At 49.8% G+C, this 16,806-nt stretch overlaps 5 protein-coding genes across 5 annotated transcripts; 1 reads left to right on the top strand and 4 right to left on the bottom strand.

Moving 5' to 3' along the window:
• Positions 1–340: 340 nt before the first annotated feature.
• On the top strand, positions 341–1,135 carry N7509_010012 (uncharacterized protein; the record flags this gene model as incomplete). Its single annotated transcript, XM_056634649.1, has 1 exon — positions 341–1,135. One exon carries the CDS (start codon positions 341–343, stop codon positions 1,133–1,135), a length of 795 nt encoding a protein of 264 aa, XP_056485269.1.
• Positions 1,136–4,822: 3,687 nt separating this feature from the next.
• Positions 4,823–6,242, bottom strand: N7509_010011 (putative endo-arabinanase; the record flags this gene model as incomplete). The annotated part of the gene is made up of 4 exons (XM_056634648.1): positions 4,823–4,885; positions 5,044–5,072; positions 5,150–5,328; positions 5,386–6,242. 4 exons carry the CDS (start codon positions 6,240–6,242, stop codon positions 4,823–4,825), a joined length of 1,128 nt encoding a protein of 375 aa, XP_056485268.1.
• A 1,283-nt stretch (positions 6,243–7,525) lies between these two features.
• Positions 7,526–9,759, bottom strand: N7509_010010 (Sorting nexin-41; the record flags this gene model as incomplete). The annotated part of the gene is made up of 6 exons (XM_056634647.1): positions 7,526–7,621; positions 7,689–7,802; positions 7,862–8,935; positions 8,995–9,261; positions 9,322–9,587; positions 9,666–9,759. The coding sequence occupies 6 exons, from the start codon at positions 9,757–9,759 to the stop codon at positions 7,526–7,528; spliced, it is 1,911 nt and encodes a 636-aa protein (XP_056485267.1).
• Positions 9,760–10,257: 498 nt separating this feature from the next.
• On the bottom strand, positions 10,258–11,085 carry N7509_010009 (uncharacterized protein; the record flags this gene model as incomplete). Its single annotated transcript, XM_056634646.1, has 1 exon — positions 10,258–11,085. One exon carries the CDS (start codon positions 11,083–11,085, stop codon positions 10,258–10,260), a length of 828 nt encoding a protein of 275 aa, XP_056485266.1.
• A 503-nt stretch (positions 11,086–11,588) lies between these two features.
• N7509_010008 (uncharacterized protein) lies at positions 11,589–16,768 on the bottom strand (the record flags this gene model as incomplete). Its single annotated transcript, XM_056634645.1, has 7 exons — positions 11,589–12,416; positions 12,470–12,759; positions 12,795–13,100; positions 13,159–13,299; positions 13,352–15,625; positions 15,681–16,609; positions 16,665–16,768. 7 exons carry the CDS (start codon positions 16,766–16,768, stop codon positions 11,589–11,591), a joined length of 4,872 nt encoding a protein of 1,623 aa, XP_056485265.1.
• Positions 16,769–16,806: the final 38 nt, after the last annotated feature.

Here is a 16,806-nt window from a genome sequence, read left to right as displayed (position 1 = left end):
GAAAATTACACGTACGAGCCAACCAGTTACCCGCCTCTCTTCGGCTCCTACCCAGCAATGTCATCACAACTACCATCATCTCGATCTTCGGCCTCATCTCACCCTCACACCCATGTACTGAGAGGCGACAGTGAAATAAGCAGCCTCGACCTTAACCTTTCATCTGAAGCATCTCAAGCAGGCCCCTCCCATTCTCGCACCCAATCATCTCACCCTCAAGCTCGCCGCGAAAATGAAGGAACCCCTCGACGTCGAAGTCGTCCATCACCGGGCTTGCATATCGATCTCCCCCCTCATCCACAGCCACTTGTGACAGGAGGTACTGGCACTCGCCGTGGAAATGAAGGAAATACCCGACCCCGAAATCGTCCCTCTCCGGGCTTACATATCGATCTCCCCCCCTCGTCCACAGCCACTTCGTGCCGAAGACCTGCAATCGGAAGCTGTTACTTCCGGAAGCATGACCTATCAAAATGGGCACTCACATCTGTTAGCAAATCGGGACCGTCGCCACAATGAAATGATTCAAACTACCGACGCAACTGCAATTCTGGACTTATTGAGAAATACCATATCTTCCGAAATTCGTCAAGATGTTTATGAGTCTCCGGAAAACTATGAGGACGGTGCTACCAGGCAACATCAGCATCGGCAATCTAGAAGCGAACCCTCCTCCTACCGTTGTAGCTCGCAACCACGTTCCCAACGCAGCAGCAGCGAACAATCCAGCAGCAGACCAAGAACCCTTCTAACCGGTGATCTCTACGGCGTCGGATACGGCTACGGCTTCGAAGGCCATGCCGGGACTAGAAACAACAATAACTCCGAATTCACCACCTCCTCCTCCTCGCAGCGGACCGAACCATCGACGACTTTCTTCGAAGATACCCTTTTCGAACTACGTTCTTCAAGTCCAATCTACGCACGCGAATCGTCGACACTGTCTACCCGTCCGGATATTCATAATTCCATGGCACCTTTTCAGGGTGTTGATCCGGATTTTGCGCAGTATCAGGCGGCGGAGTTGGCTAGGCATGTTGAGCAGACTCAGACGCCCGTGCAGACTGACTCGAGTCCGAGTTTGTCGGAGCTTAGTTCGGTCATTTCTTTTGAGTCTAGCGATTATGAGATGTAGTTGGGTCGGGGTGGCAGTGGAGGTGAGACTGGACTGGACTTTGAAATGAAGAAGGGTGTTGTCAGGTTGAATAGCTAGTTTTAGACTCTTGTGTCATTGACATGGTGCATTTATCAAAGAAAGCGCATTTATCTATCAGGACTGCATTTATCTCAATGTAGACATTGTAATTGAGCGGGATTACCCAAAGCCGCTAGATGAGGGAGAGTAGGGCTCATTGTACTTCCTTAACCGTGACCATCGAGATCATGTCTCCTGTTTTGTTGATAGCTCTTTGTATGAGATGTGCCAAGTATCTGGATCTTCCATAATGCACGATTGAAAAGCTCAAACGGTTTAATTTTGTATCGCTCTCCCTTCAAATAAGAGATATTGCGTTCTCGCAATTTCTCAAACGACTCGGGGGCCTGGCTCTCATAGCAGAGGTTGGGACTTTTGGCCTTTGTATCTTTTATGCTCAGCAGGTAGATAACTTGCCCGGTATTGTAGCGAAAGAGGGCAGAACCAGCGGCATGATATGTCCATAATGGATCCTTGTGATCAAGCCCGGGACCTAGATTGACCCACCTCGTCTTTACCAAGGCGATCCTAGAGTCACCTTACTCTAAGGCTTCAATCACGCAAACTGTATTGCAAACCTGACAAGTCTCGGGCCAAAACTTCTGTTCTCTATCTCGAATCCTTTGTAACTCTACCCTTATTCCGATGCTATCTTTGCATAAAGACGTGGCGTGAGATCTGGTACATCCCTAGAGGTCCTACATCTGGATCAAGTTCGAAATTCCACGGTTCATCAAATAGTAATATACCCTACATGTGGATATAAAGGCCAAGTTGCTCAGGGCATACTTGTGCTTCGATTGAGAATAATGTGGGAACTTGCGTGTCCGGTGGCAAAATAGGCGATACCAGTTATGTTACTCCGATTCCATTTACGGGCCAGGGATACTAATGATCAATGCCCTGCCTGAAAATTAGGGTTAGTCACAATCACAGCAAGGCAGTCATGGGAGGAACCTTGAAAGGCAGCACCAGGCTACTACCAACTAGTTACACCGTGACCTTGCAGTATGCAGTTATACCAGGACCATATATACGGAAGGGACGACCCTGGAGTAAACAATACTAGTAAACAAATTACCCCCCTTCTCCCTCTTTCGCTCACGTCCATTCCTTTCTTCCTTCTCCTCCTCTCTTCGTGATCAGTATTTCAACTTTAGCCCCAGATACCACCAGAAGTCGACAAGCCCACCCTAAACTGCCAAAGGGGTAGTAGTGCGTCTTGCAGCCCTGACTGTCATATAATTTTATACGATTCTCGCCGTACCAGAACGATCACAACAATGAACGCGATACCTTGCCAGGGATCGCATTTGCAAATCCTACCTTCAAGAAAATGCTTCAAAGCCATCCAGCTGTTGTGCATGTGCGGTCATCGATCCAATGAAGAGCGATCAAAGCAGATCCATGGATTCCAATCGCGGACTTTGAGATGTCATGAAGACCGAGAAACCGGACAAGACTTCAGCGTCTTCCGGTCTTGACAACGGCTGAACTACCCAAGCATGTGGGCCGGAGGAAATGAGAAATCCAAGGCGATCTTGACCGTCTCAAAGCCGACGCGAATAAAAAAGGACCGCGGTGACTCTCGTGCGCTCGCTCATACCTGAGATCTAATCATTTGTTGTGAAATCTGCCATCACCGCCCACCAACTCACACGATTGAGCTCAGGACAAACTTCATCGAAATCAGGATCATTATATTTTCGTTCATTCTAACATTTTACGAAAATATGGAATCTTCTCTTGTTAAAATGGCAGCTTGGATGGTATTTTGCACATTTATCATGCAGTTATTTATACCCGTGCGATGCTCGCACAAGACCAACACATTTCGCTCTTGAAAAATGACTCAATACGAGTACCGAAAAGCGAAAAGGTTCTGATGACTTCCAATTCCTTTATCCCTCGGAGCTTGAGGTGTAAAAGGGGATGTTGTGCCTGAAAATTTCGTGGTAGTGTGTGGGGGTCGGGGGTCACATAATCCTCCTGCCTTATCTAGCTAGATAGTTACTTTCGGAATATCATCATCTTACACCTCCGAGTACTCTCCTATAGCTGGTTTCCAGCATAGTGCTTAGATATAGATTTCTTTGAGGTCGGGAGCGTTTTATTAGACGCCCAGATGACCATAGGCCTTGATTTTCATAGGTCCTTCTTCTTTAGTTTTCATCCTATCTTCATCCATCGGAATACACTCAGTTCACTGCTGCTTCTCCAATTTCTCTCTTCGGTGTGTCAAGCATCGCCTTTTTGCGCCCTTGCTGTTGAAATTTGAGGGTTCAGACTCATTGTGCTTTGTACATGTACCTAGGTATAGATAGAGCCTCAGCTAGTTTCTTCCCATAGCACGCATATATCCATTACATCTCATGCCATCCAGTCCCTCTGTATCCACCACTTACTATGCTGCTTTCTCTCGAATGCTCATACGGAAGGAATATCATGCTATCACTGGCCCATGAGCGGGTAACTTACAAAATGGAGCATTAATTGCACATGACGGGTGATTGATTGGTAGATTGTTGCCTTTCATTCGTGTTCTTGCTCTGGTCAATGAACAACGCATTTGCCAGCTCCCTGATGCCTTTGAGTCCAAAGGGAAAGTAAGGTTCTTCTGAATTCCAAAATTTCACTATGTATGGACCACTCTGTGCAGTTGTCGACGTCTTCGATCGCTGCTATTCTAGAATCTTGACTTACGGAGGAAATACCCTCTGTTCAAGCTGGAGTCAGTGGCCGGCAATGCTCTGGATGCCAGGATAAACCTTCACAGATAACGAACGAAGGTCTCCCAATTGCGTTGGAGAGTTGATTATGGGAGGGAAAGACTCTTGAGGAACGTGTTGAGTCCTTCTATCGAGGCTATCTAGATCAGCCGTGCATTCATGGAGAACCTACGAGATGAAGCACCGTCGATCTCTTCCACCACAACAGCTCGGAGGTCTGATAATCGATTGTATTTCAAAACAAACACTATCAGTACATTTATCCAATTCATTTTTTTTTCATTTACATTTCTACTAGTAGTAATATCATCTTCCAGGTATGTCACCTTCCGAGGCGAGGAAGTAGACAAAACAAGTTCAAGTTGAAGCCAGAAATAACGTAATGTAAAGGCAAAAGTCTATTACGATTCCTATGTATGGTACCAATCTCGCTCCTCCACTCTATATATGGCAAGTAAGTAACCATATGTACAAACTTGAAACAACCTTCTATACCCAGTAACGCCGCTAGAGTAAACAAGAGCCAGGCCAGGTCAAAGCGACGTATTAGACCCAGCAAGAAAAGACAGAGTAGAAATAGGAAAATATCCAGACGCCGCCAGAATGCAAATAATGAACAACTCTTTTGAGTGGGATCCAGATCGAGGTCGAGTTGGTTGATCAGATCAGGGCCCGCGCGGTCGATTATGTGGGCACTTTTCTAGATGTGAGCGACGAGCCGAAAGAGAAATGTAGACTAGACTAGACAGCTAGTCATCGATGGTGGAATGAATATTACGGCGATTATAGATTCGGTAAAATGAATGGTGCATGTCGGCTTTTGGGTAAATTAATATCGAAATTGTTGACTTTTGGACGATCGGATGATCATCGCGAAGAGGGACGCGATGTGAAACAATCAAGCTTGAGCAACGGGCCATCCGTTGACGTACTTCAGTGGATTAAATCCAAGGAAGGCATCCTGGAGAGGGGAGTGTTAGTCCATATATCATATCTCGATGACGTTGCGGAAGGGGCAGGGGGTAATGTAATGAAGGAGGATCGGCAAGGGTGTGGCGGTTCACTTTCCCGATCCACCGATCTACAAGCCTGCCATGCCATTCATTATGGGGTACTCACTGCGAATGCGACTCCGATTGTTTTGTTTTCTGCAGTGGAGTTAGCACAGAGCTTCTTTTATGACGAGTAACATCTTTGCGCTTTGAGTGAGGGCAGTTAGACTCACGATAATGGTAGTAGAGCATGTCGGTCTCGCCGACGCGGATCACGCCTTGGCCGCCGGGGGCATAGGTTTCGTCATTAGAGCCGTAGACAATGGTGCCGCCGCCATCGACGAGGTCTTTGCCGGCTTTGTCGATGAAGGGTCCGCGGACTGACGTGGACCGACCGACGCGAATGCTGTATCTGGGAGGTTGTCAATACACTGGCAGAAGTATAATGGGAGTACATCGAGCAACATACTCTTTTCCAGCTGGTGGCAGATTCTTTATATCAAGATTGCAGCAGTTGCCGTGACTGAACCATAGATAGTAGAAGCCATCATGGTATGACGTGTAAGCACCTTCTATAGCATGGGGCCCGGTGGGGTCGCCGCAGAGAGTGGTTGCTTTCCGGTTCGGAGTACTGATGGCATTGGGTTCGTAGGCGAGATGTCGAGAATCGGGCTCAGTCGTGCTCATGGGAGAAATCAGGTCACTGGCAAGTGGGATCTGATAGATTCCCTTCCAGTAGCTACCGAAGGTGAGGTAGGCTTGTCCATCGGGTGTGACCATGGTGGCGGGGTCAATGGCGTTGGAATCTGTGTATGGAGCCACTTCGGATCCGTTGCCTGTTCCTGTCTGGACGATGATACCGTGATCATGCCAATTGCCGGGTCCAGGTGTGCTGGAGGTTGCAACTCCAACGGCACTATCACGACATCCGGCTCGACTGACACTGTAGTAACAATAGTATACGCCATCTACAGCAATGACGGTAGGTGCCCACGGAGCAGCACGATCACCCTTTCCAATCACACTATTTCCGTCCAGCACGCTGCCGACATGCTTCCATGGACCGTCCATGCTTGGGGCGGTATGAATGAAGATATGCTGGCCGACATTGTATAGGTAGAAGGTATCACCCACACGGAGAATGGTCGGATCATGGGTATGTTGATTAGTCTGGCGCGGCGGCGGGAAGCTGACGACAGCATCGTCTTGCTGTAATTGTTGGTCGGAAGCGGTATTATCGATATCATTGACGTCTCGGCGATGCGAATTCAAACTCGCACTCAAGCCCAAAGAAAGAAAGCCAACCAAAGCTAAAAGAATCAACATCTTGACCCAGCGTCGAGGAACCAAAAAATGCCAAAGTAACCGAATTATCCACCCCTGTCGAAAGTCGTCTACATTGCCAAATGGTGGCACCCCCGGCCGTGATAAGTGCCCGCTCCTGACGATCATCCTGCCCGCCATGGATCCAGGTACTCATCGTTTTCAGTCACGACGCACGGCGGGCCACGCCTGGGCAGGGTGTGTTTGCGATGCGGGATAACCTAGCTGAGGGGTTCGCCGTGAGGGATGCAACGCGGTCCAGTCGGAATCGTCTGGAACTGGATCCACCGATGGGTATGTCAGCAAGGTGTGGAATGCACAATATGTGTACAGAAGGATGTAGATGGATGGAAGTTCTCCGGAAGATTTCTGCGCTGATTGCTCCAAGTTGCTAGGTGTGATGAATGCGGCCCCGGGGGGGCCGGACCCTCATTCGTGGCACGTTTCAGACAGCAGCCAGAATGTAATTGATTGCAGAGTCTGGTAGATGATATCGAAGCCAAACTGCACTGCTCAGGGGAGCTCAAGGCACACTCTCAATGGCACAACTTCGCCCCCATAAGCAATTGACACGAAGCAAGGGCGTTCACAGACATCAGAGAGTCAATGCGAGTCAAGTTGCACGATCGGATGCGGTGTCCCTGTCGATCATCCGTCCTCGTCAAGGAGCCCCACTGACCAACCAGCATCAATCCCCTCCTGTTCCTGTGCTCGAATCTCCTGTGAAGCTGAGCTCCGTCGCCCTGGAATGTGCCCTTGTCCATTCCCGTCAAAGGGCGCACCCCACGTCTTGGCTCCTCTTGGTTTCGGTGCCTTTATTGACAAAACAGAGACATGGTCGCAGACTGCCTCAATATAGGCAAAGGAACAGGCACTAGCATAGGTGCCCGTCCAGTTGGGTGCCTTGTTAGAGATGGAGTTAGGGTGGGGATGAGACGGGAATGAGGTTGGTTGAGGGGAGAAGTTGGACGGGAAACCAAGTTGAGAAGGGGAAGTAAGACAACTCCCTTCCTAGTCCTTTTATTAAGAGTATCTTGAGCCCACCTTACTAACTACCAGTATTTTTCTACTTCGAAATAGTTCCAATTGGGTTACTTACAGTACTACCAAGTCGTACAAAATATAAGCGTTTTCATTTGATATGCAACGGCAGAAGCCACGGCGTGGCCATCCAGCTACATTGATGGCCACTAGTAGAGAATGAGAAGAATCAATGCCACCGAAAGATACCTATAACTCCATAGAACACCGTCTCGCTTGTGAGCACAGATATCGACCGCTGCACTCTACCGCGCAACAATCTTATCCACCTCGTCCTTGGCTTCAGTCCACGTCTCGAGATTCTTCCGCGCCCAATCCAGATGACAGCGGGCATATGCGACCTGCATTGAACCGTGGTTAGTAAACTAAAGTGGAGAACGAGAACCACTCGGGGCGCATCTTGCATACCATATACCGCTGCAGATCAACTTCCTTGTCCTTCTGGAAGCGTCGCAGATCCTGTAACACCCCCGCGCTAGCGTCCTTGACATCCTTGTCTGACACCTCCAGTGCTTGCTCGAGCTGCGTCTTTGCGTTAGAAAGAAGGAAGCTTCACCGAGTACAGCTGGGGGTCCACATACCTGAATGAGACTCTCTTTGGTCTTTCCGATCTGATCGCGACGCGTCCGTTCAGGATCCACATCCGCGAACCCGTGAATTGCATGACTGATGCGACCAAACAGCTTGTTCGACATGAAGCTCCCGCTGGAGGTCTTTCTGTGAGCAGGGGATGTTTGTGATGCGTCCGGTCGCCTCTGTCCAGGGCTCGGAGATCCAGTCGAGGAGGCGATGGGTTCGCCATGAGTGGGAGGGAATTCCGAATCGGTCGAGGCCTCCATAGCACCTCCGCCTTCACTACTGCCAGCAGATGAGGTGGACAGGGAGCGGCGGGGTGTGTTACCGGTAGATTGGGGCGTGGTGCGGTTTAGGTATTGCTCAATTCTCTGCGCCTCGAGCTCGCTCCGCTCCAGGGAATCCAGTAGTGTTTTCTTTTTGGCCAATTCGTCCCGTGTCATGTCTTCCTGTACCCGTTTGAGCACACGATACCGTAATACACCGCGGACTACACTGGCAAACTGGGCACTCTCGCGCATAGGCTCGGCGAAATGGGCACTCAGCGCATTGGACAGCTCCTCGGTCTCTATGTAAGAAGTGTCGGCTGCTTGTCCAATCCGCTCAATAGCCGCTGCAACGGTGGGCGATTGTTCAGACAGCGAAAAGCCATTGTAACGAGCTCCCAACTCCATAAGATCAGATGAGAGGGATGACAGGTGGGACAAGGTACGGCGGTTCACTTTCTCGATATTCCCTTGCAGGAGCAATTCTAGCTCTCGCGTCGATGCCTCAAAGTTCACAAAATACGGGTCCAGTTCCTGTTCACTCAGTTTGCGCGATTCCGGAGGAAATCTACCGAGGATCTCCTGGCCCGGGTTGGGAATTGGAGGTCCATCGGTCTGTTCGTTCGGAGATGGGGGCGATCCTGCGCCTCCGCCAGGGGACGGTGGCACCCCGCCGCCGCCGTGCTTCAGTTTCGCAGAAGAAGAGGGGACAGGTAACCAGCCATGAGCTTGTGTCGGGTTTGCAGGGTCGAGGGGAGGGGCCTTGAGATTATTTTTCGGCACTGAAGAGGCGGGATGGGAATGAAGGACCTCGTTCTGTGCACCAATCAGCTTTCCAACGCTTCTGCCTGGTGAAAGATAACGACACGACTTACCCAGCTCACGTTGGGGTCCAGGAACCGCCACCAAACGCCATCTTCGCGGATCTCTTTCATCCGGCGACACCGGTTCAGGAACACTGCTAGCATGCGCTTGCGCAGTTCGATAATGGCGGTGTCCTCTTTAGCCTTGGTGGGTTTGGCGGCGTAGTCCGCCATACTGTGCTTTTCGGGGATCGGAGGAACAATGAGGGTCGGATGGAGGTTGACCAGGGTCTGTCGTAGAGATGCGAATTCGGAATATCTGCGTCGTACTTCGATATCCTAGAAGGCTCGTCAGTCCCAGCGCGCGCGGAGCTTCCTCGTCGTGGGGTCGAGGCCTACTGCGGTCCGAATCGTGTAAACAATGAAGCTTCCACCACCTTCATGATTTTTTCCCGCGTCTACAATCATAATGGGCATGTCGTGGTTCTCGTAGAGGATCTGCTCGATGCGGCTGTCGTAGGCACTCTTTCGGGGGTATTGTTGACTGGCAGCGCCATAGTCGGCTTCCTCGGGATCGCTGAGATCATCGGCTTGGGAGATGAAGTCAGGGGGATCTATATTAGAGTCGCGGCTTGAAGGTGGAGTGGAGTCATGTTCGTAGATTGCTGTCGAGCATCAGATCAGGGTCAGACGGCCAGGCATCACAATACTAGCAGAGCCAAGCTGGAGGTGTGGAAGCTCACGAGCGGAGAGGGCAGTAGAATGTAACGAGTCCGACAGGTGGGCTTCATGTTGGTCGAAAGCCCCGTAGGGGTTGTTGTCTTCGTCGTTCCACATGATCCAAGGGTAATCGCTTGCGCGAGTGGAAACTTGAAGGGTAGAAGTTGAGAGCTGGGGTGGCTGGACTCAAGTTGGCGTTCGCCGGGGGATCTGCGGGGGGGAAATCAACTCCAACGTCACCGGCCTGTTTACGGTGACCTGCAGAGACCACTTGCGACATTCTCTGCCCTAATAGTTAGGAGTGTACTATGCATACAGTTACTAGTACTACTAGAATATAGTTTGAGATTTGCATATTACTAGTAGCTTGAGGGAAATAATTCATTATGCTTGGTATCTTTCCATTTGTGTAACCTGAACCACTCAACATTGCACTTCAGCATTAGTTACTATCTGGGTTGACCAGATATAAATCCATTTTACACCTGGGCAAGTAGCGAAATATGTTGACCGAATATCTCCTCAACTCAACTTTCTCATGACATGATGTACTAGTCAATTCATGGGATAAGTATGTACCTTCAACAACTTGAAATCCCACACTCTCTTGACACTTCACCATTGCTGCGCGTGAACCTCATCCCGATTCTCATGATTGCCAGTGTCCCATCCCGCATTTGCAGACCCATGGTGGCTGGCCGGAGGATCCCCCTGGACGTTCTCGTTCCAGGGATTCAAGTTGTTAGTCTGCGGATTTTCTTCTTCTTGTTCGACAACGTCCCATTGGCCGAGTACTCCATTGGAAGCATCTTGCTGGCTATGCTGGCTTCGTTGCTGGGACTGTCCCTCTGCATTGCTTCCCCGATTGGACTTATCATTCCATGAATCACCATTGCTTCGCTGGCCATTCCCCGAGCCGTTATCCCATTTGTTGCTTTCCTCCTTCTCGTGCTTTTCTTTTCCCTTCTCCTTTTGTCTCTGCTGCTGCTTCTGCTGTTGCCTCTGCCTCTTCCTCTCCTTCTTGCTCATTTTTGCAGCCTGCTGGGCTCGATTCGACCCATGGTCACTCCGTTGATTCGGTTTAGCTGAAGCGCTCCTCCGGCTGGTCTGTCTATTCTCAACAACGTGGTAGTTCGTGCCTCGGATGTTCATCTTGGTACGTCGAGCTCGCTGATCCTGGGTCGGTCGAACAAAGGTAGTCTGCTGATTCCTCTTCACATATCGGTATGGTGCCAATTGTACTGTGTAGCGGTTGGCATTGAGAGGGCCGAGTTCGACGTCAGTGGTGTTTGGAATACCCTCGCGCGCTCGACGGTAGTAGGCTTTGCTCATGGCGGATTTGCTTTCGATATGTCGTTTCGCAAAGTGAAGACCGATCCAGACCACGATGCAGACTGCGGGGATCATGCAGAGGATGAGCGCGATGGCGGCGGCTGCTTTCATGACGGCTGGTGATACCCGCACCCAGGCCTGGCGATATGCCACGCGTGAGGAAGAGGATCAGTGGGAAGGAAGCCGCGAGGATTGGATCTGTCTTCATTTCCTAGGATGATCTTCGTGGAGAGGGTCAGAGGTGAACGAATGCGCCAGTAATTTGGTGTTACCGGACTGGGTAATATGCTTCGCGAGGGATCTTAGACTCTACCTTATAGAACTTTTCTGTAGTTGCCTTGGGATAGAGTAAGTCTTGGAAGCAGAGGCAGCGTGGAGAGGATTAAAGATAAATGGGACTGCGCGAGAAAAGATGAGTGGTGAGTGTAAACATTGGGTCGGTGGGTGAGGAGAGGAGAGAGAGAGTGTGTGAATCTTCTAGGCAAGCGCAGTGCGGTGCTCCATCGCCGCAATCGACCCAGTGATTTTCTTTCTTAGAGTTAACTTTTAGGGTTGCTTTGAATTTAACATTCGTCTATGGTAATATAAATCAATTGACTTTTTTCTATACCTATTTACAGCCCTGTATCCAATCCAATCTGGATTCTCCGGAGCCATTGCTCATTGACCGAGGCCAATTGACCAAATTCTAGCAACAATTGCAACTGTCCGCGGAGGGCGTGTTGCTCAGCCTCAAGATACTCTGGCACTGCAAAATTCTTGGATGCCAGTGCAACTGAGATGCTGATAACCCGGACCCCGAGCGCGAAAGACTCAGGGTTTGAAAGCCACCCCAGAAGTCCATCCTGTCCAGAATCCTGAGAAACAAGCGATGAAAGATATTGCAGTCCTTCGAAAACCCAACTCGATAGCTGGCGCATGAGCGTCTCAGGACACGCGTTTTTCTTCAAGTTCACAAGCGCTTGGGACCACACGTCGACTTCTCGTACGTAATCAATGAACAGGTTCTGCTTCTCCTCCATAAACAGTACAGTGTGCTCCTGGCGGGACTCGGCGATTAGATCGGACACCGCGACAAGATGAGTCTGGTTATCTGAACCGCTGATTCGAGGTTCCTGTCCGGTCAGGTAGCGTACCGTTCGCCGAGCGAATTGTGCAGAGTCTGAGTAGTGCTCTGTGATGAAGGTGGCAAGCAGTGAGCTCGCGTTTAGGGGACCCAGCACAACGGCAGTTCCTGGGGAGACAGAGGAGTATGAGAGAACCCAGGATGCTGTCGATGCAGCCACTTCTCGGATCTCCTCGTCGTCATCATTCAAGAGGTCATAAAGAATGAGGTAGACGTCTAGAAGTGTAGAGTCGACTCGAGGTGCTTTACCCGAGGGCCGGAATCCCCGAGAAAAGCTTCGGAGTGATGACACTGCAGCATATCGTGTTGTGAATTCCTAGCGAGGAGTTAGTATCCATACAATAGGCCGAGGCTTTCCGCGATTCTTACTGTTTCTTCGCTTAGCGCGGATCGCAGCTTGATGATCCAATCATGGATATCCCGATGAAGCGATGCAAAGTCGAGTTTCTCGCCAGAGGAGTGAACCGCGAGGAAACATCCTTGAAGACGAAGTCCTGCATCTGTAGCTTGTCTGTTCCAATTCTCAAACTCCTTCTGAGGTTGGAAGCTTTGTGCCAGATCCCGAAAAGGCAAATCAAGTTCAGATATCTTCTCTGTGTGCGACGAAAGCGTTCCTTCGAGGATCGACGCCAGATTTGAAGCGGCTAGTATCCTGACCGCTGTTTTGCTCTGGCTTAGCATTACGGAAGCGTACAGACCAGAAACTGGCTTCGTATATTCGACTGCTGTTCCGGTGTCTCATCGAGTTGCTCACAGATCCATGTCGCGGAATCCGGGTCGAAGGAGCTAACTTCGTTGAAGAACACAGGCAAGCCTTCCCATGACTTGCTCGCGAGAGATGTGAGAACCTTGCACCAAGCAAGTGACCTCCTGAGAAGAGAGCACGACCGAGTGGTGCTCGTTAGTTTCCAGTTTAATTCATTGTTGTCGAAAACATGCTTCATAATGCCACCCAGGTCGTGGTCTTCACAGAGAGCTTGGATGAGAAGTGTAGCTCGATCTGAGAACAAAGAGTTAGTTTGAAATCCGTATCGCTATTCTGCTGGTATTTCACTCACCCTCGACATTGGCCTTGAAACTCCGCTCTAGTATGTCGTTCAGGATTTCGACTAGCGCACTCGCAACATATGGAGATTTGGCCACGGGAAATGCAGTTGCCAAAACGTGACGAAGGGTTGAGAGAGTTTGGTCAAGATGAGCTATGTATATTAGCGAGGTTTGGAAAAAATAGTTATATGTTAATTAACTCACAGGTCCAAAAATTATCGGTGGTGGCCGCAAACCGGCGCAAAGAAAATCTGACACAGAGAATAGTTCCATGAATGAAGTTCTCCGTGACTTGTCCACTTAGGCTGTTGGTGAGATTGTGAACGCCATCGAGAATATTCGCCCGTGTAAGGAGAGAGGCATATACACGCGCTGCATGCTCTCTGATTCCCCACACAGGGCTCTTGAAATGTTCGGAAACCAAGCCACAAAGCATCGCATCATTGTTGTCCTCTGGGGTGGGGATCTTCTCTCCGATGAGCTCCAGTGCAGGGAAGATGCGCTCAGTGATAATATCAGTTCCTTCAGCTGTCGCTCCCTCGGAGGTGACCAGGAGATTAGATAGCAATTCCAGGAGACCGGGGTATTTTTGGAAGGAGATTTGAGACCCTGGCTCTGACCCAGAATCACCGCCGAAACCTCCGCCAGTATTAGGCATTGCGCGACACATTCGGGTCAGAAGAGCTCGGAAGAGCATCAGTCCGGAATTTCGGAGAGCCCAGATAGGCGATGCAAGTCGTTCGGCAGAAAGAGTGAGAGCCGACATGACAAAAGGCTCGGTGTGTGGGCCGAGCTTGTTGTTAACGAATATATCCTTCAAACAGTTCATGGCGTGCACTTGGGGAAGTTCTAGATACTGCTTCTCCTTGTTGTATTGCACTTCCAAGCGGGAGATTTCATGCAACTCATTTAATACTTCCTTGAAGAAAGGTGTACCAGGAACCGCGCACAGAACGCCTGTGATCAGTGCTGGAATACCAGCAGATCGGCGAGTAAGCTTAGAAGCCGATTCAAAGATCGTCTTCTTCGCACGCTGATACCATGCTTGGGGAAGTTCTTGGATAGAGGTGTCTTTTGAGTGACTGCAACGTTGGCAGCAGATTGCAAAGGTACTTGAGACTGTGGAAAATGCGCCTCTGTGGCGTAATTCGGCTAACTGAGTGAAACTGCTTTGCCCAACCTGCTCGAAGTCTTCGCGGTTGAGGCCAGCTGCATTGTCCGGGCCATAGGTAGTATTCACCATCGTGGCATGAAGAAGCAAGCTAGTTTCTCGAAGCGCTCTCCACGAGTACGACAGTATGTCCTTAGGGCCCACTGAAAGGTCCTCGATAGGTTCGTCTGTATGGCCTTCGGGGGAGTCAATGCACAAGACAGGCTTGACCTCTTGCCAGACACGATCACAAATATTGACAATTCGACCGTGAATAGATCTCCAGGCTACAGAGTTATCCTCTGATGACACTAGAGCATGGAATTCCGGCATGAGGATGATATATCTCAGACCAGATATGTAACCGTGGAGCGGAACTTCACGCAAACTGGAATTGAACAATCCCTTTGGGGAGGAAAGGCGTTGCTCCAGGTTGGTGATAATCTTGTCAACAACCGAGTATTTAGTTGTCCACCAACCGCTGGCTTCTTCGGAGGAGGTTGGTGGTAGAGCAGCACAGAAGAGGACATGGTATAGTCGAGCCACAGTGTCAGCGTGATCAGCTCGGCTGGTTCTGCTAGCCATGTTTTCAGCACGGGATAGAGCATCGGTCAGGCGCATTCCAGCAGCAGATTGCTGATTAACAGTATTCGAAGATGCACTGAAAAGAATATCTCGTGGGAAGGTGTTTATAATGGAAAGTGCTGTATGTCGGACTTCTTCGAATGGGTCAAGTAAAAGGTCAACCAACAACCGTAGCAAGCGGGTATTGAACACCTCCATATGCGACTTCCAATGAGTTTGCATTTCTGACTTCATCGGTGTAATACCTGCCCTTGGATCCAAACCAGATACTAGCAACAGATTGAGGGCTTTCAGGGCGCTGATGTGGCGCGCGTAGGATGCCGTGACACACAAATCCTTTTGTAGGAAATCGAGATATGTCGCGAGGCATTTCTGGGTCTCGTCATCACTTCTGCTTAGACCCACAGACTGTTTTCCAGGAGCAGAATCAGAAATCTGTGATGCATCCTCATCCTTCACGACACCGCCCTTCAGGCGCAGAATAAATTTGCGGGTGAGACTCATGATCTCTCCTCTGCTGTAGGCATCAGAGTCCGCATGCATGGACGGGAGCCCTCGCAGAATCGCATTTGTAGCAGATGCGGTAAATGGCTTGACCGTCGACAGTCCTGTGATCAACAAGGACAACGCCGCAACTCGGATCTTGGGTTCATTATGGAATAGGAACCGGCCGACAACCTGGCTCCTCAACACCAATTTCGGAAGAGCGTTATCCTTTTTATCATCAGGCTTCGTAGAATCAACTGCAAAAAAAAAGTTAGCAAGAGATATCCGTGAGGAATGAGATGTAGATCTTACAGTCGTCGAGCACAAGATTGGATTTCTTGCCCATTTGAAGGGCTGAGAAAAGCAAAATGAACTCCGATTCCCGAGCGTTACTCATGTCTCCGGCCAGGAAATTCTTAAAAGGAAGGGAATCCACAAATGACCGGAAGCCAGCCGGATCAATTACGAATAGAGGCTCGAGGACTTGGCTGGAGAGAGCCTCGAGGTGGTCCATGCTGCGCAACATGATGTGCTTGACAGGAGCCACCCAGATGTTTGAAAGCTCCTTTGTCGGAGATTCTGTTTTGAGCTTTTGCAAGAAGGTTGATAATAGCCCACCGCCTGTACCAGAAAATTCACGGTTATTGGTCTGAGTCAGAAGACCGAGGAAGAAGATATTAGCGGCGAATTCTTCTGGTAGGTCGGTGACCATCAAATTAGGGGTGGTCTGTAGGTCATTCGAAAAGAGGATATTGAAATCCTTCTCAAAGACAGGTACCCATTCGGCACGATTCTCGAGCAGCCACTGTTGGATTAAATGGATCAATTCGGACGGGAGAATAGCACCCTTGCGAATCACCCACTCTAGGCATACAAGGGAACCTTTCAAGCGAGATCGGGGCTCACCAAGTACAACACTAGGAAATGTAGCTGTGACGATGTTGCGTTGAATAAGAGCTCTTGCCTCTCCTTTGAGGTGCTTGGCTAAGATGGTAGCCAGCGAGCCGAGAAGTAGCTTCAGCGCCTTTGGTTTGGCATCCTCGTATCGGCCCAGGAATATATTGAAAACCGTCATCCAGGTGTCAGTATTTAGTGCCAATTGCTTGGTTCCTTGATGCTTAGCATTGGCGGCGGCATCCAGGAAAGCAGATGTTGCATTGCAAACTGCCATAGTATGGCCGCTGGAGAGAGACGGGGTGGATAGTGTCAAAATTAGGGATTGCCACACCCGTGTGATTTGTCTGCAAGGTCAAGTTAGTGGATATGTATCATGATTGTCTCTTCATCATTACTCACTCGGTATCGGTACAGTTCAATGTCAATTTGACCAACGGGCCCTTGGCAATTGCATTCAAGGTCTTTTCGGGCAACATTTGGACCCTTTGTGCGATCTCCTCCATCTTGGCAGGAGGCGCACTTCCAGTGCTGTGTGATGAAT

The sequence above is a fragment of the Penicillium cosmopolitanum genome (assembly GCF_028827165.1).
Source record: "Penicillium cosmopolitanum strain IBT 29677 chromosome Unknown utg000009l:1.0-9042332.0:1.0-9050551.0, whole genome shotgun sequence".
NCBI classification, from domain to species: domain Eukaryota; kingdom Fungi; phylum Ascomycota; class Eurotiomycetes; order Eurotiales; family Aspergillaceae; genus Penicillium; species Penicillium cosmopolitanum.
This window is presented reverse-complemented; position numbering and strand designations above follow the sequence as displayed.